At 50.8% G+C, this 21,802-nt stretch overlaps 1 protein-coding gene across 2 annotated transcripts in view; it reads left to right on the top strand.

Annotated features, from left to right (window-relative positions):
• The window catches only part of EEPD1 (endonuclease/exonuclease/phosphatase family domain containing 1), a 110,372-nt gene that overhangs the window by 67,037 nt on the left and 21,533 nt on the right, over positions 1–21,802 (top strand). For both annotated transcript variants that reach the window (XM_054571356.1, XM_054571355.1), the window contains exon 3: positions 15,807–15,858. In XM_054571356.1, the coding sequence (XP_054427331.1) occupies positions 15,807–15,858 (52 nt within the window). The remainder of the gene's footprint in view (positions 1–15,806; positions 15,859–21,802) is intronic.

Consider the following 21,802-nt stretch of genomic DNA (forward strand, 5'->3'; position numbering starts at 1 on the left):
AGGGCTCTGACTCTGGCGTGCCCCTTCCACGGCCCAGGCACCGTGCGTTCGCGCGACAGGAGTTGGCGTTAGCCACGCCGAGGGCAGCTCGTCATGGGTTGGGTGAGGGGAGAGGTTTCTGGGCAAGATCTTTGACAGGGAGAAGGAGGTGGGAGGGGCCCTAGCCCGAAACCTGATGACCTGGTGACCTCCAATCCAGGTCCTTGCCTGCAACTGCTCGTTTTCTTTTTGAGATCTGGAGTGAGAATATTTTCACTCAGCTCTGAGCCGCGCTCCCACGGAGGTTCTGTAAGGACGTGTGCTGTGAGTGCCGTGGGCCGCTGCTGGCGTCGTCACCAGAGCGGGGCGGGGGAGGAAATGCCATTCGTGTTGCTTCCAGCTGCAGGTGTGCTGAGGGCCCGTGCGGAACCTCAGTGCAGGGTGTTCGCCCGGGTAGGGTGCTGCTACCCTTTCGTCCACACGAGGCCCTTGGCCACCATGGCGGCAGGACGGAGACCACACCACAGGCCCTCCAGGAACGGCAGGCCTCCTCTGCAGTCAGCAGTTTTTATTTTTATCTCCTCGGCGTGTTCCTCTTTTTAAAGTGTGAATCCCAGTGACCCGAAGGAGCTGTGGGCCTGGGCCTGGGCCAACGGGACCAGGTTACTGCCGTCCACAGGCGCCCTGGGCCCCGGTGGCAGCGGCGGGGGTTCCCCGTGTGGCTGGATGGAGCAGGTGGGGCATGCCTGCCCTTGCGGGGGGCAACAGCGGCCTGCCTGTCTCACGGACCCTCAGATGGGGAAAACTTGTGCCCAAAGGAGACTGGGGCCCGTGTCCCCCTCCCTCATCCCTTCCTTGCAGCCCTTTTAAAAGCAGCAGCAAAGTTTGCAAAATTTGGATGCTAAGTGTTAGAAACACAAAATCCAGTGTGTGTAGCTCCTGGAGTTTGGCTGTTGACGCCTTTCAGGCCTGCTGGCTTTAGTGTTCACGCACCTGAGGCCCAGCCAACACTTTGCCTGTGCACGGAGCCAGAGCCACGGGGCTCCACACCCGGGCTGGGCGCTGACTGGCCAGTGCCCTCTGCCTGGGAGGGTCAGCGGTGGCTGCCCCAGGCTCTGGGGGGATCCGTGGAGTTTTAGAAACAGGAAGGCAGACTATCCACCTGACCTTTCTGCTGGCTGACCCCTGAAACTCATGTGAGTCCCCGGGAAGAAAGGATAGGATTTGCAGGCCCCTTACGCTGTGTGAGGGTCAGGGCTAAGTACGTTTCCTGCACAGGCCCATGAGTCTCACGACGGGGCAGGGGTGTGAGCTTATCTTTGTTAGAAGCACTCTTCCTCCCTTAGGGAACGGGTTCTGCAGCTGTGGTCCTCGGACCAGCAGGACCAGCAGCGTTGCTGGGGAACTTGCAGAAATGCGTATTCTCAGGCCCCGCCCCCAATCTCCAGAGTGAGGACTCTGGGGAGGGGCCCAGTGCGCGTTTTCCTGGCCTCTCCAGGCACTGCCGACTCACCCAAATCTTCGGGGCCCCTCCCCAAGAGCCAAAGAGCACAGGCCTGCGGCTCCTCTGCACCCAGTCTCACGCGTGGGGCTTTGGGCAACTGGGCGACCACTCTGCGCCTCAGTATCCCCTCCTGTGGATTGGGGGTGCTAACACGGGGCCGCGGGGCTGTGGGGATTACATTCAGTAACACATGCTGGAACCGGGAAGCGTGTCCTAAGTGTTTGCTCTTGCTCCCTCGGCTTTGAGCTTGGGTCTGTCTGACCTCAAGGCCACTTCCTCATTTTATTGTACCGCTGCCCCTTGGAAATCTAATCCATTGAGTTGTTCTACCATCTCATTCTGCAAAAAAATGGTGGCGGACCCCTAGGTCCAGGCTAGCAAGAGGGTCCCTTCCTCATCACCAGCCCCAGTTCCTTTGCAGGAGCTGAGCTGCTCGGACCCCGAGAGGGATTTGAGGCCAACACTGAGCCTGGCCTCTGGGTGCCATTATTGATTAGTGATGTTTCTCTGGTTTGGGGGGAGGGGTTCTTTCCTCCTGTTGGGGGTAGTTGTCAACAACTTAGTGTGACTTTCAGATTCTTTCCTGTTGCTGGTTTAAGGGGAGGCTAAGAAAGCCACAGGCCAGAGGGGCTGTGTGGGCCGCACGTGTTCAGGGCGGGTTAGCAGGAGGCTGCGTGTGGTCTGTGGCCCAGGAAGCACAGGGCCCCACGGCCTGCAGCCGCCTCTCCCGGGACTCGGGGGTGGCTGCGGCCACAGGAACGGGCAGTTCTGAATCCTGGCCACGCAGCTTCCCATCGTCAGGACGAACAGGAGCTTTTAGCCCCATTTTTTTTTAGCAGTTATGCTACACGTTACAGCTAAAAAGTGGCTGTAACAAAGCAGCGCAGGCTTGGGGCTTAAACAGCAGAGACTTACTGTCTGGGGACTCCAAGCCTGAGATCAAGGTGTCCGCAGGGCTGGTGGCTTCTGGGGCGTCTCTCCTTGGCTCCTCAGTGGCTTATAGACGTGGTCTTCTGTCTCTGTACGTCTGTCCTCTCTGCTTCTTTTCATAAGGACGCCCGCCCCTGTTATGGCCACTCTACTGACCCTATTTTAATTTAATTACCTTTTTAAAGACCCCATCTTGATTCTACTCACATTCCGAGGTAGGACCAGGGGTTAGGACTTCCTCGCGCGGAGTCGAGGGGGAGGCAGTGCACCGCGTTTCAGGAGCTGAGCTGCTAGCGGGCAGCGGGGCCAGCCCCAGCGGGCGCGGCTTGAGGCCGAGGCGCCAACCCGGGCCAGGCCCCCGCGGGGAGCGGTGCCAGAGCGGGGCGGCGCAGGGGCAGTGGGTCAGCCCCCCGAGGGCAGAGCTGGGCCTGCGGGCCCGCCAAGGGGGAGAAGCCTGCTAAGTGGGAGGGACTGCAAAGAGCGTGGGACAGCGCACCAGAAGGAGAAGGGGGCCATCTTGCAAACTGGACGTCAGGGCTCAAGGTCAGCGGGGCTGAGCTCTGTATGTTCATGACATCTGATTTTTTAAACAGTTTCCACCGGAAATAGATGTTCTGTTTGAGGCAGGACAGTGGTACTGGTCCACCCAGGACCCTCCCTGGGCCCCTGGGCGTCTCCCCACGGAACGCCCTCACCAGGCTGCTCAGGGCATGCGTAGGCGTGTCACACGTCAAGGTGGCTATGTCGCAGTCCTCATGGAAGTGGCATCCGTAGTTAGCCAGCGTGCCCTGGCTCTGCGGTCTCCAGCGATGGTTCCTGGGCTGCCACATCCGCCTGTCCAGGCGCAATGCCGCTCTCAGGCCCCTGGCAGACGTGCTGCGGGGGAATGCTCTGGGGCGCGGCCCAGCAGTCCATTTTAACCACGCTCCAGGGGATGCTCCCCGAGGCCCCAGAGCCACTGGCCTCAATCCAGAAACACCGGCAGTCGGTTTTTGTGAATGAACACCAGAGGCTCCACGCAGCCGGGTCTTTCCCCCTGCCCCCTGCTTCCGGGAAGAGCTTCGACTCTGTCTGCTGGACCCCTGAGCTTGGAGAGCTGGGCTGAGAGCCTGAGAGGGCCCCGTCCTGCAGAGGCGTCTTCGGTGTTGGAGGGCCCGCAGTTCCTGCCGGGATCCCAGGCAGCCTTCCTGGCCCGACTCCCTGCACGAGGTCGGCGCCAGCGGGTGGTATTAGGGGTGTGTGTGTGGAGGCGGTAGGGTAGGGGGTGGAGAGGGAAAGTGAGGGGGCCTCCCGGACCTCCCTGAATTCCGTGTTTGAAATTGAAGACCTTTGAGGGACTGAGGGCTAAGTTTTCACACACAGCAGCTGGAACTCATGGCAGTGGTGTCAGGGGGCCTCTGGCTTTGAAGACTGGGTGAGATGCTGCTGCTCAACAGAAAACACTGCCGCAGCCACACCGGCCACTGTCCTCCCAGTGGCTGGGTCATCGAGCCCTGGCGCCCCTTGGGGTGCCCTGGAGACCAAAGCTCGGCAGCGGCAGCTGCTGCTGTTGCTTGCAAGGGGCCCGACCTCGGCTGCGGCCCGCAGTCATTGCTGGACGGGGAGAGTGGGTTTTCTCCTCCTGGTAACTCGCAGGGACAGACACCCAGGACCAGCCAGATCCCCACACATTGGAAGCTGACCCCAAAAGCCAGGGGTGAAATGTCACAGAGGACCGAGGCTTCTGGCACAGAGGAAGTGTCCCTGTGTCCCTGCCATGGGTCCTCTCGCACCTTCCGAAAGCCTGTAAGCACCGTGCTTGGGGGCCCCGCTGTTCAGGGTGTGTGTTCCAGTCTGTTCTGTGCTGTTGAACACAATAGATCGTGGGACTTGGGGTGGCTATGGTCACAGGAAAGGTCTCGGTGAGGATCGGGAAGTTCTGGGGACCCGGGGTCGGCACTGTCCCCTGATGCTGGGGCCGTACCTGGTGGGAGGGAACAGCAGGTACCTACCTGCAGCGTCACTGGTCCCCTCTGGAAAACCCCTGAGGTTCCCTGAAGACCACAGACGGGCGTCCAATCTAAGTTCCTTTGCATCCTGCACGCTTGGCGAGGCGAACCTCCCCCAGACCTCAGGGAAGAGCGAAACCCTCGGTTCCAGTCCTGGTTGACCCCCACTATGTTGTCAGTGAGGAACACTTTCCAGACACTCTCTTCTTTAAAACACTTTTTCTCTCCAGTGAGTGGGCTTTAATCATACTGCTTCCGGCTGGTGGGCCCCCACGCCAATCATTTTGGGCAAAATATTGATAGTTGTTATTTATCAAGGATATTCGGTAATCTAAAATTGCCATACATACTGTTTTAGTGTCTCCAGAAAACTATACCCAATGAACAAAGTAGAGGAATTTCAGCTAAACTCTCGAGGTCCGACTGTTCACTGTGCCCTGCACCGGGCTGTGGGGTCCCCTCGGCCTGCCAGCGTCACTCGTCACTTGGGTGCTGGCAGCCACTTCCTTGGAGCCCTGCCTCCCGCCCATCTCTCACCCGCTCTGATGAAAGAAGAATTGAAGTTGGCCAGTAAGCGTTCAGTTTCTCTAGTGGTCAAGGCAATGCGAATTTAAACAGCACAATAACACCTTTTCCACCCTTTGGGTTAGGGAGGATTTACAAACATTATGCAGGGCAGCGGAACGAGCAGGTAGTGCAACGGCTGGTGGACATCTCCTTCTGCAAAGCATTTTGCAAAAGTTCTTTAAAATCTTCAAGCCCTAGCTGGTGTGGCTCAGTGGATTGAGCACCTGCTTGCCAACCAAAAGGTCGCTGGTTTGATTCCCTGTCAGGGCACGTGCCTGGGTTGCTGGCCACAGCCCCAGTTGGGGGCATGTGAGAGGCAACCACACATGCATGTTTCTCTCCTTCTCTTTCTCCCTCCCTTTCCCTTTCTCTAAAAGTACATAAATAAAACCTTAAAAAAGAATCTTCAAAACGCAAAACAAAATAGCCCTTGACCTCCTGGAAACTTATTATTTGAAACAATTAAAGGTATTCAGAAAGTAGTATATGCAAAGTTTTTCACCAAACTGGTAATTAGAACAGTGAAAAATTTCAGATAGCCTTGATGTCCAACAAAGATTATTTTAGTGTACAGCTATATTTATATCTATATACCTCCATTAAAATGATATCAAATAATACTTAATGACATAGAATTGCATCAATAATGACCATAATTTATAATGTAATGGCAATTTAAAGATAATAGAAACAGCATGCACAATATTGCTTCAGTTTTTTAAAATGGATATATTTACTTTTTTAAACATCTAAATAGATATACATCAGCATGTTAATCATATTTCTAGGCAGCAAGATTATGGCTGATGTTTCTTTTACTTCTATTTACATATGTGTGTGTGTGTCTTTTCTAAATTTTCTGCAGTAACATGTGCTCTGTAAAGAACTTCTTTTAAAAAAGCAAATAAGAGATTCTTGTGAAATCTGCCCTCATACTCTCTGCTTTAAACAACTCCCTACCCACAGCATCTTACTGGCTGGTCTGTATCACAAGGCGGCAGATGAACATTTGCTTTCTGCCGGTTAACGCGGCCACTGCCTCTGACAAAACCCAGAGGTGAATTCCGTCTGGCCTAAGAGGTGAAAGGTCTGCAGGGGAAGCCAGATGAGGAATTTTGGCTGGAGCACTGAGAGCGAAACACAGGCCACGTTTTGTCTTAGATAACTTTCTAATTTCCTGTATATGCCGAAAGAAGAAAAAATTTCTCACACATTCAATCAATCACTCTTACTCTTTCCTAGAAAAAGAAAACAGGTAAGTAAGTAGGTTCCTAAGATGGTGGCAATGAGTCGTTGAAAGCACAGGGATGAGCCCAGCTGGCTGACGTGACGCTCCCTCCGGCTGCGATACACAGCTGGGTGAGGGGCGGGTATTTTAAGTAGAGCTGAGGATGTGGTTTCACGTGGGTTTGGGGAATCTGCAGGGAGAGGCTCAGCTGAGAGTCAGAGGAGGTACTCTGAGGCCAGCCTTTGTGTGAAATATCGGAGACCAAATCAAGGGGCTGCAGCCTCCTTTGCAGTGCGTCAGGGAGGACGGGTCGGAGGAGGGGAGATGGCCAGGCGTGTGGTGAAGCGCCTATGGCGAAATGCTAACAGTGGTGGGATGTGTGCTTCTCTGAGGGACAGTGGCCTTGATCTGACCGGGAATGAGAGTGCTAACTATTGATGAATTTAATCAAGTTATTCTGGAATAGCAGGGATAGTGCACATCCCAATTCACCGTTGAGAGCCTCAGCACTGTGAAATTTGGACTGAGCAAAATTCACCGTTACAGGAATATTTCCAGATTGCTGATCAAGCTTTTAGAACCTATTTATGTGGCTAAAATACCAGTTTGAGTCTTAGGAATGAAAATGGTATGTTCTTATCAGTTCCAAAGAAGGTAAGAGTTATGTACCAGATTGTGTCCAGATCAATTCAAATTAAATATTAATGGCTGTCATTTATTGACTATCTACTCTGTACTTGAAGGCAATATACTATAATAAGTGCCATTTCATTGAGTCCTCACAATAACCCTATTAAATGGTTAGAATCAGTGTCTTGAATATACAGATGAGGGAACCCAAGCTCTGATTGAATGTTGTCTTGGTCCCTGCCGACTTCCCCACAGCATGCGGGCCACTTGTGTGCACCCACACCTCGTCACTCACGGCCACATTACCTTCTGTAAACTCATCACCCCTAGGCACATTACAAAACTGTAAACTTTATTATATACTTAACTCATGATATATAATAGAAATATCATGCATTACATGATTACTGATTTGGTACCAATCTCTCCTCACCCACAGTATCCTGGATTTGGTGTAGAAAGGCTCACAGGAGCCAATGGTACATATTTCTTCTTGTCTGTATGTTCAGTCACATCAAGCTGGTGGCCAGAAATGGGCCACGGTGGGAGTATTGATACCATGGGAATTGGCAAGTGCTCCAGCACCCGCCCCCCACATTCCCCTGGGGCCAGTGGATAAACCTGCATCAGCAGACCACTGCCTCCACCTCTCATTGGAGTGTAAGCCTTTGTCTTGTTCATTGGCTCTCCCTTGGGTTCCAGAACTACACCAGGCAGGTAGTAGGTGCTCAGTAAATATTTGTTGCATGAATAAAGAGCAGCAAGTGCTTTCAAACCACACAGACCTGAGCTCCATGCCTAGCCCTTGTGGGACCTTGCATAAGCTACCAAATCTCTCTGAAGCTGTTAAAAAAAAATGGTTGAAACCCCTGCTTTCTCAGTTGAGGACAAAATATCCCAAAGGCAGGAATAAGAAAAATGAATGTTGTAGCACACAGATTGTACCATCAGTCCCAGCATGTTATGTACCTGAATCTACTTGGACTCTAGTTTGTTACGGCTCTGTATGCCCCCAGGAGAAACTAAGGTTCAGGAGAAACAGCATAAGCCTAGCTTAACGGAGCCCCGACATCTGGAAACCGGGGGCTAAGGGCACCCTCCTCCCCTACTTCGTCAGCTCTGTCTTCTGCATTCCCTTGGTTCCTGACTCTTTCCTTCTGAGCTTCCCAGGAAGAAAATCCCCCAGGGTTCTGTGGTCTTAGCTCCTGCAGGTGAACTGTGCTGTTAACTTCCTAATGGGCTTTCCTGGGGGACTTCAGACCTCAGAGGAGGTTCAGGGGTTCAGCTTTTCTAAAGTGGCACGAGGTCAGCACTTGGCTGCTGCGGAAAGCAGGGCGGGGCAGGGGACTGTTTTCCTGGCCTCAGGCAGGAGCCGGCCTCCCTTCCCCTGGCCTGTTTCTCGGGTCTGATCCTCTTCAGCTGTTTTCTCTTCCAGTCAGGCTTCGTCGCCTCCAGCCATTCCAGGGGTTTGTGGATTACAGAGGTTTCCAGAAGGTGCTCTCCTGGTTCTGCACTGGGGTCTCCCCAGGAGCTGGCATCTGGGGTGTCTGTCAGCTACTCAGGAGCCTGGAGGCCTGAAGCTGTGGGCCCTGAGGAGCAAACCTGCCTTGGAAACGGCTTCTCTTTTGGGGATGTTTCCCCACATGGAGAATGAAGAGCCCAGCAGTCTGAGGAGGAGCCAGCCCTTCCATTTGCTGAACAAGCTGGTGGCTAAAAACAGGAGACCGGATGCCCGCCTCCCCTTCAGAGACACCATCTCTGGAAGCATTCGACTGCCACCAAAACCGTCTTCTCATTCATCAGAAAGTCACAGGCTCGACCCTAGTTCCAGGCATCCTGTGTCTGTGGCCCCTCCCAATTCGTCCCTGAGACACCCGCCATGACCCGGAAGAATAATGGAAACTCATTATTTGCCAGCGGCAAAAACGAGGCATCCGTGGATGGTAGTGATGAGGCCAATGAAACTGGACTGAGGGAGCAGGCTCATGGCACAGAGGCTCACGAAGGGGACAGGACCCTCCCTCACCAACCGCCCCCGCCTGAAAACAGGCAGCCAGTAAGGTGTACCTTCTCCATGGCTAGTTCCTGACCCACACACCTGCAGCCAGTTCCACCTGATTGGCCTTCCTTTTCTACCCTGAGCTACTGCCTCAGATGTGGGTCCTTCTAACCTGTCTCTTTTCTTTGCTCTCTTTCCCTCCCATCCTTCCTTCCTATATCCAAGTAGAGAAAGAAAACACTGGAATATGACCAGATGGGACATGGGGTAAACTGGCATGATTCCAGTACATTCCAGTAAGTCCACTTCCCAAAAGCAAAGTGCTACAAGCAGGGTGCCCTGGCTGCTGGATATGCTGGGAAATAGGATGCTTTCATTCTTTACACAGGTGGCAGAAAATGGTACCACTGTCAGTACGTTGTAATGTCTGTTGGAAGTTTTGGTCTAGACAAACTTTTCCCTGTTCAAAATTTTTTAAAAATCTTGTGGGAGAAGTCCTGCAGAAAACGGTAAAAGTACCAGCTCCTGAAGACCGAGGAGCCATGCCTACCTTTGGAAAATCCTCTACAGCAGGATTCAGAAGAGAATTTTGGGAAAATGGGTGGGAGTCCTCAGCATACTACAAAAAGGTGTGGCCGGCCTGGGACAGGAACAGAAAAACTTCAGGGAGACAGAATGGGTTGATAGGAAAAAGCAACAGGAAGAAAATGTTTAAAGGGAGATGGAGTCAATAAGGGAAGGTTTGGGGAAAACAAAATCCAAGAGAAGAACAAGTCCAAATGCACGAGAGTATAGAAGAGTATTTAATGTGTGGTAGGCTGAATGATGGCCCCCAAAGACCACCTACACCCTAATCCCTGGAACCTATTAATGTTCCGTTATGTGGATCAAACAACCCAACTCTGCGGGAGTGATTCAGTTAGTTAAGGATTTTCAGAAACAGAGGCTGTCCTGCATCCGGGCAGTCCCTAAATGCAACACAAGTGTCCTTGTAAGAGAAGGGCAGGAGGAGATTTGACGATAGAAGAGAGAGCAGTGAGGCCACAGAGGCAGAGGTGGGAATGATGCGGCCACCAGCCAAGGAATGACGACAGCCACCAGGAGGTGGAAGAGGCGGGGACCCTCTTCTCCCCTAGACCCTCCAGGGGGAGGCCGGCGGTCTCAGCGCCTTGGTGGCGGCTCCCTGATACTGATTTCAGACTCCTGGCCTCCGAATTTCTGTGTGATGAGTCACCAGGTCTGTGATCATTTGTTAGAGCAGCAAGAGAAACCTAATGCAAATGCTGTGGAATGTCCAATCAGTGATGTGAGTGGGAGAAAAACAAAGCAACCTCGGGGAAGCGGTTCTGGAAGAAAGAGAGAAACAGGAGACGGGGTTGTAGATTGGGAGACAGGGCTTGGGTTGGTGGTGAAAGGGTCAGCAATCAGGCTCGTTGAGTACAATACTGCCCTGCACTGGCGAGAGACTGACTGAATACGAAGGGCCCCCCGCCCCCCGCATTTGAACAAACTCAGGGGAAAGAGACCCACCCCAAAAAGAAGACAGAATAACAAAGATAAAGGGGGAAAACATTTCACAAGCATCCAGACAGAAAAGTGTAACAAAAATCAAGTTGACTTTGGACATGTTCTCCGTTCAGAGTGTCTGTGTTTACAGAGCCCGTCGGAAGATGAGAACACCTGGGAATTTCTTTTCTTTGGACTCAGATCCCAGACCCTATGTCACTCCTAACCAGACATGCAGTCTGGGAATCTGAAACATTGAAAGTTCTGATTATCAAGTAAATTTACAAACTGTCTACAAAGTGTGGGGGGGTTATGTTATAATCCAACAGTATACTCAACCAAGTTATCTTTTGCATATTAAGCCAATCAAAAAAAATTTCTCAGATACGCAAGGGCTTGGGAAAATATATGAACATGCTCCCTTCTTTAAAATTTACTTTATGGCTCTGCTGCAGAAGCTCAAGAGGGAAACAAAATAGAGCTAAAGGATAGGTAGCATATGCCCTGGGATCAGTAATACCAGAGCACAATTTAAATTATTATTATAAGTCTGGTGACCAAACAGATACAAGTGTCACTGATTGTTCTTAGGACAAGAGGTAGAATGGAAAGACGACAGTATAGTTGTCTTCTGGAGCTAAACCCTGGACTGTTGTGTATGGAGATCAAAATGGAAGAGGGGATAAAGGTTTGTTGTGCTGCTTGTCTGAAATAGGTTGTTACCAAAAAATTGTTGCCTGGTGTATTCTAATCTTTAGAGAAATGTTCATTGCAAAAAAAAAAAAAAAAGTCTCTGAATAGCATTGGTACCAGCATCCACCATGGATGGAGTATTGTGTGTGCTTCATGCCACTGAGTCGGCTCTGACTCTGGGTGACTCTATGAATGACTGATGTCACAATGTCCTGCTCAGCTCCTGTAGCCTCGTGCCACCTCATAATTGCTCTTCTCTTTTCTCTCTATTTTTCCCAACATCATTGTCTTTTTCAAAGAACTCTGTCTTCTCATGATGCGTCGTTGACATAGGACAGTTTCGCTGCTCTCCTTTTTGTCTCCAGCGATGTTTCTGGCTTACTTTGCTCTAGCTAAAGGCATGCTAAGTACTCTACCTTGGTCGTCATGGCTCAAGGCCACAGAGGTAGATGCCAGGTCCGGTTCTTCCCACCTTCCGATGAGTTAAAGCTCCTGAAGGCCCTGCACCAGAGGGGGTGCCGCTCAAAGTCTGGCAGACCGACTCCAGAGCCCTCCCCCGACCCCTGCGCCAATACGAAGACTTAAAGGGAAACACAGGGAGGTTCACAGTCAAGGTCTAGACATGCCCGTGCACTGGGAAAGGGAAGAGCAAAACGCATCATAAAGTAGATCCCAAAAAGTGCCAATACATTTTTAAAAGCAGAACATGTACAGGGAACTTCCTTTAATGGCAGTGCACTAGACGTATAAAAAATACAAATCATAACATTTAAAACCCAAACACTCAGAAATAGAAAAATGCAACCCAAATGCTATGGAGTCCAGTAAGAGACCAGAATGGTGACGACAGGCAAGGTCAAAAGTATCGAGAAGGACACACTGAAAATTGAAACAAGGGCAGTATTTACTTAGGGAAAAGTCTATGGCCTTATATATAAGAAGTCATTTAAATAAATGAATAGCCAACTCAAGAAGGCAAACAGAGAAGCTAAAGAAAACAATGGAAAATTGGAGAAAGAATTAACGAAGATAAATGTTGACCTTAATTAATTAGGAAAAGAATGGTAGACTTGAAAAATCCTGGTCCGGATTTTTTTCAGAAGACCAACAATAGACTGATTTCTCACAAATCTGATTTTTAAAATGAGAAAGAAAAAAACCCATCTACCCCCAGTGAAGAATAGAGAAGGAGATAGCACCACAGAAGCAGAGGTTGTTTTTAAGTTAAATGTGATTCCTAGCGCAGTTTTGTGCTCAAAGTCTGAAAAATTGGAATGGGTTGGGCGATTTTCTAAGAAATTTCCAAGAAATAGAAATCTCTGTAATTGACTCAAACCATCGAAAACCTGACTAGAACAAACACCATGACTTCAGGGAAGCGATGAGATTCCCTTCCAGGTGAGAAGGTAGAGGGGTCTGTTGCTCTTTCAGGTGTGAGATCCCCTCCCAGGGAGTGTCTGGTGTGCTAGAAGAATCTGATAGCAGACAAGGAAACAAACACTCTCAATCTGGAGAGTTTCCAATAAGGAAAGAAATAACATTAGTATAGTTATGTAACAGGAAACATCTTGACTACGCCTTGGGACCACAGCTGTAAGGAGTTAAAAAACACAGCTTCCTGAAGAAATCCAGCGCCAGGAACTAGTGACAGCAGCTTCGAATTAACAGGCATTGGTTTCGTCTTGGAACTCAAACCATATAGATTGGAGTGTCCTGCCGTCTTCTCTCCATCTTCTCCGTCTTTTCTCCCCTGTCCCGAAAACCATCTCGTCTTGTGTGACTGGGTTTAGTAGTGTCAAAATGCCTCTGTATTTTTTTTTTCCTGTACCTCTTCCACATTAATACTATTTAGTACTGTTTCTAGAGCAGACGGTCAGTCAGTTTAATCTCACATGACAGACTTCAGTAGGTTGATTGTCACTCCCTGGGGTATTGAGAAGGATTCTGAAGCTGTATCTTAGTTAAAAAGGGGAAAGTTCTCACGAAGCAGTGGAGATGTTTGGAGAGCAGCAATAAGCGTGCCGAGTGTCTTCCATCCTTGTTCAGGAGGCAAACGAAGTGAAGAGAGCAGGGAGTAGCATCCTTCAGGGTTTGATCTAAATAAGCGTTGACAGAAGTCGTTTTAATGCCATTTCATTCAGAGCCTGAGACTGTTGGTTTTGAACTCACGTTCTACAGCGCTTTGAATGTAGTGTCCTTGCGAATAGGGAGAAAAAGAGAGTGGAATATCTTCACAGTGTTCAAACCTTTTCTCTCGCCTATTAATATCTGATATCTGATCCCACATTGGACTTCAGGATCGTGAAGAGGGGCAGGAACCACAGGCTATTTAAAACATCGCACCAGTATAAATATTCTCCATGGTCATTTCAGAAGCAATTTAAGCTACTGAAACTTGAGCCACAACTGGAAACTCCTTGCGTAGAAATTGTCGTCCAGGCTGGTACCCTAGAATCTAGACTCACGGGCTGGGAATCAGGGTGAGCTGAGGCATGGCCATAGCTGCGACCGGCCAGCAGACACACTGAGTGGCAGGCATCTGTACACAGGCACAGAGCACCGTTTGCCGAGGGACGACACCCTTGCTTGTCTCCTTTGAGGCACTTTTTCAGGCGGAGAGACTGAGGCCTGGCCATTGATCTCACCCATCCCAGCCGGAATGGGCGAGCTACTGTAGTGGCTTGGCCTGTAGGCAGCAACGCCCTGCCCGTGGGTCAGTAGGTATTTCTTGAGAGCTTCCCAGATGCCAGTCACAGACTCCGCAGATGTGGTGGCGAGAAGGCCCTTGAGCGCCCAGCCTCAAGGAGCTTCCGTGCTGGTTGGGAGGAAACCAACAAAAGCACCCCAACAAATAAATGCTTCCTGCCCCCAGGCGGTGCTCTGAAGGAAAGAAGACTCGCCGGCCAGGGCCGCTGCTGGGAGAAGACCACCTTAGCATTTAGACTGAATGATGCAATGAGTTGGAGTGAGTGTTCAAGATCTCGGGGAAGACCCAACAAGCTAGAGAAACAACAAAGCAAACGTGTCCAAGGGACCAAGGAAAGTCAGTGTGATTGGAGCAGAGGGAATGCCCGAGTCCTGTCCAGCAGTCCCGATGTTTGCTAAATTGGTGGCGGTGGTGGTTTCTTGTAAGCCTTTAAAACTTCTATTGCACTTCCTGGAGTGGCTTTTAAGTGAGTCATTGCACTGGGTCAGAGAGCACTTGCTGAGTTGCACAGAGAGATTATGAAGAATTTGGTAGACTGAGGCGAACCTCACCGAGGGCATAACCCCTTGTGAGGGAGTCCCGGGGTCCGGGTGGGGCCCCTTTCTGCGCCCCGAGTGCCCGCGCAGGTGGCGGGGGTCCAGGGCAGGGTGCCCGGGGCCATAAGCAGATTAGCTGTGTAAAGAGGGAGCATGCTGGCACTATCAACAGCCGACCCACTCCCTAAACAGTCTCACTGAACTCTCCTGCTCCCTCCTGTGTGCTGATGAGCCCAGCCTTAGCTGCCTGCTCCTTATGACCATGAATACGTCAGAAGCCACTTGTCACAAAAGGGAAAATACCTCTTCTATAAAACCGCCATCCACTTCCGAATGCTGTCACCTCCGCTGCTGGCTGCAGTCTGGGCTCTGGCCCGGGGCTGGAGGTGGGCTGTGTCCTCCCCATGCCCTCCCCTCCCCGCTGCCCCCTGCCCCCGGGTGCCTTTGCCTGAGCCCTTGTCCCCAGTCCCTCCTCCAGGAAGCCTTCTCTGACCTCGGCTGGGCTGAGCTCCTCTCTGAGGCTCCGTCTGCTGGGCACACTGCACCTCCTGTGCTGGTCTAACTGTGGCCTCCAACGGGCCGTGAGCTCCGCGTGGGCGGGGAGCACGTCAGAGCCGTCGCGTACCCTGTGCCGCCCGCGCACAGTAGGGCTCGATCCACGGGCAGGAAGCCAAGGAGCCGCTGAGCAGGCCTCCGTAAGCCGCGGTTTTAGCTCTTTGCTTGTTACCATCAAAGGAACGTCAGGGCAGGATTAATACTGAACATGGGCGGCTGTTTCCTTCTTTATAGTCCTCCGAATGCACTCAGATTCCTTACATGAGGCAGCTGTGAATTACTTTTGTGTTTTTTTTGTAGCAAAATATACATAACATAAAATCTACTATAACCATTTGTAAGTGTCCAATTCAGTGCCACGAGGTACATTCACATTGTGCAGCCATCCTCCCCCCCGCCCCCATTGCAGAACTGTTTTGTCACCCTAGACTGGAATTCTGTCCCCACCAAACACTGCCTCCCATCCCCTCCCTGCAGTGCCTGGGAGCCACCATCCTGCTCTCCATCTCCAGGGATCTGACCGCTCTGGGGACCTCATGGGGGTGGAATCACACAGTGTTTGTCCTTCAAGGTGTCTTCAAGGTGCATCCGCGCGGCAGCACATGCCAGTTTCCTGCTCTGTAAGGGTGAATAATATTCCAGTGTGTGTACATACCCAATTTTGTTTACGTGCCCATCCATTGATGGACGGTTCGGTCATTTCCACCTTTGTCTGTTGCGGGCAGCGCTGCCAGGAACGTGGGCGTGCAAATACCTGTTCGGGTCCATGTTTTCGACTCCTCTGGATATTTGCACATTCATAATTGAGAAACGTTTTTAACAGCTCTGAAATGGTCATTTCAATTCAAACCCAAGGTCACTTTGCAATGGGAGGCGGCGCAGAAATGCAGGCTGAAACTTCATACTTTTGTTCTGGTGACCTGCATGATGCTTGGTGACGTGAGATGGTTTGTTTTCAAGTGTGGCTTTAATTTTTTCTTTCAGCATCAAGCTTCTCGCTGTGCAAGAGCTCCTTGACAGAGAGGCCTTGGAAAAGGTAAATCTTTTGTTCTTCCTACCCCACACTCACAGCCTCAGAGCAGAGGGGCACACACACACACACAAATTCAGCTCCTTTTGTGTTCTTAACAGCCAGGGCACTGTGCAAATTTTAATCAAAACCCCCGACGTTGCTCATCTTGCAAACGCTGCCTTTCGGGGCTGTGTGACGGCAGAGGCCCCCCTCCCCGCCCCCCGCCGCTGTGGCCCGTGCTCTGGAGCAGACACTGCACCCTGGACGCCACCCGTACGCCAGATCCCATGACAGCCACTTCGCCCATCTCTGCTGTGTGTGTGTTCACCTGGGCTGATGGATGACAGACTTGGGGCCCAATGAGGTGACATAACATGGCGGAGTAAGGGGTTGAACCCTGTGGTTCCATTTCGAAAGCTAGTGTTTTTTCTAATTCATAGACAAGTTCATGAGTGCAAGATATTTTTTAGGCTACTTCTGAGGGTTGGGCAACTCCCCTGTCCCCGACCTCAAACTAAGGTTTCCATTATGCCCTGAAGGAGCTGCCTGGTATATCTCGGCTTTATATGTTCAAGTCAAGATGCAGCTGGGATGTTTGGCCAGTTAGGGGTTCCAGTTACGTGTGCGAGGTGCGGTGGGCTCCCAAAAGCAGGCTGGGCGGGTGCCAATGAAGCCAAGCTCCCACGTGCCACCCGCAGACCCCCCAACTCATACCCAGCTGCTCCCCTGGGTAGCTCAGGACTCTTCCCGAGTACAGGACTACGGGTGTGAATTAGAATCTATGTTAACATAAAAGAAAGTGGTTAGAGAGAGAAGCACCGATGTGATACTATTTTACTTGTAGATTTAAAATACTTGTATTAATGGTCACTGAAGCCCTAATACATGCTAGATTTTGAAGCACCGATCCGCGATGTGCGGAGCAGGAGTCCCAGGCGCAGGCTCTGAGTGTGACATCCCATCGGCCTCGCTTCCATCCCCGGTGAAATGAGGACCGTGCTCCCCGCCTGACCTCAGAGAGGCGACGTGACCCCAGAAGAGCTGGTGTAGTGGAAGGGCTTTCGTAAAGGCTGAGGCACTCAAATCATATTAATTCTTAATTACGGACATCAATTCCTCATGAGCGCCCAACCATTAAATCGTGCTAGGTCCAGGAGGGCCCGAAGATTCTTTGTATGGTCTTGAAACTCTTTAAAAGTTACCTCTCCTTAAAGCAATTCTCTTCTCAGTGTTCACTACTGTTCTTTGTTTTACTTCTCAATTTAAAACAAACAAAGCAAAAACAACAACATCAGACCAAGCTGGTAAACATGGGGAGCCTGTGGGCTAGGGGTATCATTACAATAACAACACAGGCACCAAAACTATTGATGAGGCTTTAGGGCTGGGTCCGTATCGGACTGGAGAGGCCGCCAGTCCAGCCGGCCTGGGGATGCTGACTGCGGCGGGAAGGGGGTGTGCGGTCGGGGCTCAGACCGCCGGCGCCCGCGCCGGCCTCCTCCTTCCTAGCTGTGTTATTTTGGGTCGCTGGTCCTCTTTGTGCGTCAGGTTCCCAGACTGTGCAGTGGGAATCTTCATAACCCGCACTCACAGAGGTTTCAGAAAGATTATGGAGACAGTCAATGAGAAGGAGTTAAGGCTGTGTCTGGCGCTGAGTGAGCCCTCAAAGCTAGCTGCCGGACATGTCCTTTCCCCTCCCTCCTCTTCTTCCTCCCTCTTCCTCCCTGAGTCTGGTGATGGTTTTGTACTTTCTCCATACGTGACCAGTAGACAGCTTTACAAGATGGTCTAAATAGGCACAGGGGCAGCCGGGAGCCAAAGGCACTGATTCCTCTTCCTCCTTTTGTTTGCACATTCATTCGGTCACTCACACTGCAGGCTTCTGGGGAGCTTCCTCTGTGCCAGGCAAGGAGCAAACACTTCCAGAAAAGTCCAGAAGCAGCCAGTCGACATGAGCTTGGTGGCCAGAATGTGGTCTGTTACCTGGCACAGGACTGTTTCTTGCACCAGTTTATAGGAGCCATATGACTAACAGATTCTCGTCCACCTGGACAAGTGGGAGAACCACTGAGAAAAGTGCTTGGTAAATAATAGAACTTTGCTCCTCAGAGTGTGGTCTGCCCACAGCAGCACAGGAAGTGCCTTAGAAATGTGGAACCTGGGGCCCCACCCAGCCCCCCTGACTCGGAGTCCTAAAGAGATGCAGTGATTGAGGGCACTGAAGTCCAAACAGCTCTGCTGAGGAATGTCACTGATTGTCACCAACGCTACCATGGATCAGTCCATCCTCAAAGGGAACCTGGGAGGGGCAGCTTTTTGCTTTTGTGGCCAATTAAGCTCCTTGTTTATTTGTTTATTTATTTGTTTACTTGCATTGGAAGGGAAGTACACACCATCATTCTCTTGGTAGTAACCCAGCTTATATCTTTAGCTGGCCTGTTTCTTCCTTTCATTAAGAAAGTCGTCTTATTTAATTTAAGAGACAGAGCCAGCAAGAAAAGCCTCCGTTAGACACACACCCTGCACAACCTCGAACCTCTCTGATGGTCTTCGCAGCTGGGCTTGCCTTTGGGTTTGGCAGTTACTGAACCCCTGAGATCCCGCCTGGCTGAAACGGTCGCTTCCAGAGGGACGGTCCCAGCAGTGGGGACCGGCACGTGCCTTTCTCTGGGGAGGCGGGCACTATGCCGAAGGGCTCATCCCTTCCCAGGTACGCTGGCAGGTTTGGTCTGACCAGTCAAGTGCTTGAAGGATGGAAAGTGTCATAGGAGAGGCTAAAACCAAGCAGCGGTGGTTGGGGGTCTCCTAGACAGTCAGGCTCCTGGTGTGTTTTCTCCCTGACGTTAGGCATGGCTGTAGTGACCTTTGTCCTTTAGTTTCAAGGCATACGTAGGTCACTAGGGTTCCAAGTTTTACCTTTTCAAATGTTCTCTGTCTTTATTCAGGTGCAGTAGGTGGGGGACACTTGAGAGGTCAGGTCTCCGAGTTTCTCTTCCCCACTAACACTACATAAACCCATTTCCCACAAAGTGACAATGACTTCTCATTTATTTAAAAAATAAACAAATAACCCTACAGCTAATAACCTTAAGTCTCTCTACCAATCTGTTGTCCAAGACATTGGTTAGAACCACGAGAAGATGAGGTAATATGTGCAGATGTCAGGACAAGTGACATTCCTCTGAGAAAGCATTTTGGATCCGGTGAACAGTTTTGTCCAACAATCCACTAGACGTGGAGAGCGAGACCGTGCTCTGAGAAGGAAGCGTGACCTCCGACTCCGTTCTCTTTGCTCTAAGGGCGGGATGCTTTTGTTGTTGTTTTTTTTTTTTTTTAACCTAAGCGCACAATTTCCCAGGCTTTCTGAACAGGCCCACCTAATGCCTTTAAAACATGGCATTGCACGAAAGGAAATAAAAATATTGGTACAGCTTGATTTAGCACGATCATTTTTCAATGACCCTTTCAAACAGCTTCCTGCAAAGCTGCGAACAATAGTTTGGCCGTGGACTCCAGCTGGAGGCTACCCTCTCCTGAAGGGTCAGAGAGCAGAGCACTGGCTGACCCAGCCCTAGGCCTGCCGGACGCACGGCCACTGCCTGAGCCGCCCCCACCCCCACTCCCTCCCCAGCCTCCCTGGCCTTGCAGGCCACGACCCAGCCGTCGAGCGAAGCTGACTGCACCCACGCCCGGTCCTCTAGGACCTGGGGCTGAGTCCGTCCTGCGGTTTTCCACCTGTGGGGCGTCCCTGGAAGGTTACTGACAAGCCTCAGTTTCTTTTAGCATGGAGGGGGCGATGTCACTACGATACCTACTTCAAGGGGATTTTTAATGAGAATTAAGTGAGTTAATGTATGAGAGGAGCAGCGGTAGCTAATCCTCTCGCTGCTACTGCTGATCAGCCGCTGTCGCGGTCATCGTCACCGTCATCGTGGTCGGTGGTACCGTACATCATCACCATCCTCCTCCGTATCCTGCGCCGTCATCATCAGTAACTCTCTCCGCCTTCTCTCCGGAGAAGCCCCATTTGGGATTGATTTGTGGCCGTCAGCAGTGCTCAAACAGCAGCCCCCCTCCCTTTGCCAAATTGTCTAGGGCAAAATGCCTCCCTGCCTTTCGTGTGAGCTGTTGCCAGATGTTTTTCCCCGAATTTCAGCGCTGAAGTCCAATTCTTAGCCTAGTTTTTCTTCAGATGGAGCAGGGGATCTCCAAGTCTTTTGGTGCTTGTGTGTGAGATAAAATGCGTTTCACCAGCGAGCCCGGGACTGGGAAAATTGAGCTTGGTATTTGTACCCAGTAGCTCGTCAGGGACTCTCCCAGCCGAGCCCTTGTGGTGGGCAGCGGTAGAACTAGGAGTCCATAGCTCTGGAGCTTTCTTCAGAAGGAAACAGGAGGTAAGTAGTTGTCGTGTAGATGAGTGTGAATAACCCAAGGATGCTCGTACCTGCGATTGGCAGTGGCGTTTCTGAACACACACACACACACAAACGGAAGCACCAGCTCCGGTACTACGGGCCTTGGGAGGGGTGTTCACTATGACCTGGACTTCTGGGGAACTGAGTCTGTGTGACAGTAGCGTGCTTACTCGGTGCCTCAGCCCTGCACACCGAGGGGATAAGGGGGTAAGAATGCATTTCGATGGCACAGATAGGATCCCAGCATGTCAGAGCTGAGGGAGACTTTCCAAACCGGCAAACCCACCCTGCCATTTTGCGGACAGGACGTGGAGGCCAGAGGAGTCAAAGCATTCCCCTCTCCCGCCCAGGGCTGGGGCGGACGGGGGGCCGGCTCCAGGGTCCTGGGCCTCCCACCGGGGCTTTGCTCTGCATGGCCCCTGCCTGTCCTCCACGGTCTCCTTTAACCTGGGCACCAGCGTCAGCACCCTCTGTGGGGCTGCCCTATGCAGTGGCAGATGTTGAGCAGCAGCCCTGGCCTCTGCCCACTAGAAGCCAAGAGCAGGAGGCAGCCATACTTCAAAATATCCAAATGAATAAAGTTATTGGTGAACATGAAAAGCGTGCATTTTACTTTACAGAAAAAGCCATATGGACTTTTTGACCAGCCGAATATTTATAGAGTTATCTACATTAACCTTCTTATTTACCATTTCTGGTTTTCTTTCATTGTCTCTGTGGATTCATGGTACTATTTAGCATCGTTCCCTTATTCCAGCACATCTTTACTCCTACCTAGTTCCGTTGGGCTGTTGTCAACTATATTTCATTTCTATATGTTATAGGCCCAGTAGTACGACAGTACATATTGTTCATACAATAGGAATAAAGGAGAAAAGATGCTTTTATGCTGCCCTTTATAATTAGATAATTACCTTTACTGTCGTCTTTATTTTTTTCATGAGGATTCAAGTTGGTCTGGGGTCAACTTGTTTTCAGCCAAACAAACTTTCTTTAATATTTCTAATGAGGAAGGTCTACCAGCAACAAATTCTTGCAGTTATGTCTGCCTGGGAATGCATTGCACCTTTGTTTTTGAAAGACAGTTTTTCTGGATTAAGATTCGTGTTTGGCAGCCCTGTGACTATGTTAGCTCACGGCCACTGGCCTCCTTTACTTTGGGTAAAGATGCAGCTGTTCATCCTGTTAGGGACAGGTGACTTCTGAGAGCCAGCCGTGTTCCCCAGCACCGTGCTTACTGAAGGGGCATTTCATTTTTTGGGTTTCTCAAGAGCGAGTCACACTCAGTGTCCCAGAACTGGTTTGACTTTAGTGACACAATTTTGTTTGCCTGAGGGAACTTCGAAGGCTTTATCTACATAAAGTCCAACAAAACATTTCACCTGGTCTAGCAAAGAGAGAATGAAAAGGAGGGCTTCATGATACTCTAGTAAGACAAAGGACTCTGTGGTAAGAAATACATGATTTTGACTCTCAAATTATAGGTTATGAAATCACTTTAGTAAATTGCAACCAGCATCTGCATTATTATTTATGTATGTGAATGGATGGAT

Source organism: Pteronotus mesoamericanus, unplaced genomic scaffold, assembly GCF_021234165.1.
Source record: "Pteronotus mesoamericanus isolate MK-2021 breed Mesoamerican mustached bat unplaced genomic scaffold, CSHL_Meso_final contig_220, whole genome shotgun sequence".
NCBI lineage: Eukaryota > Metazoa > Chordata > Mammalia > Chiroptera > Mormoopidae > Pteronotus > Pteronotus mesoamericanus.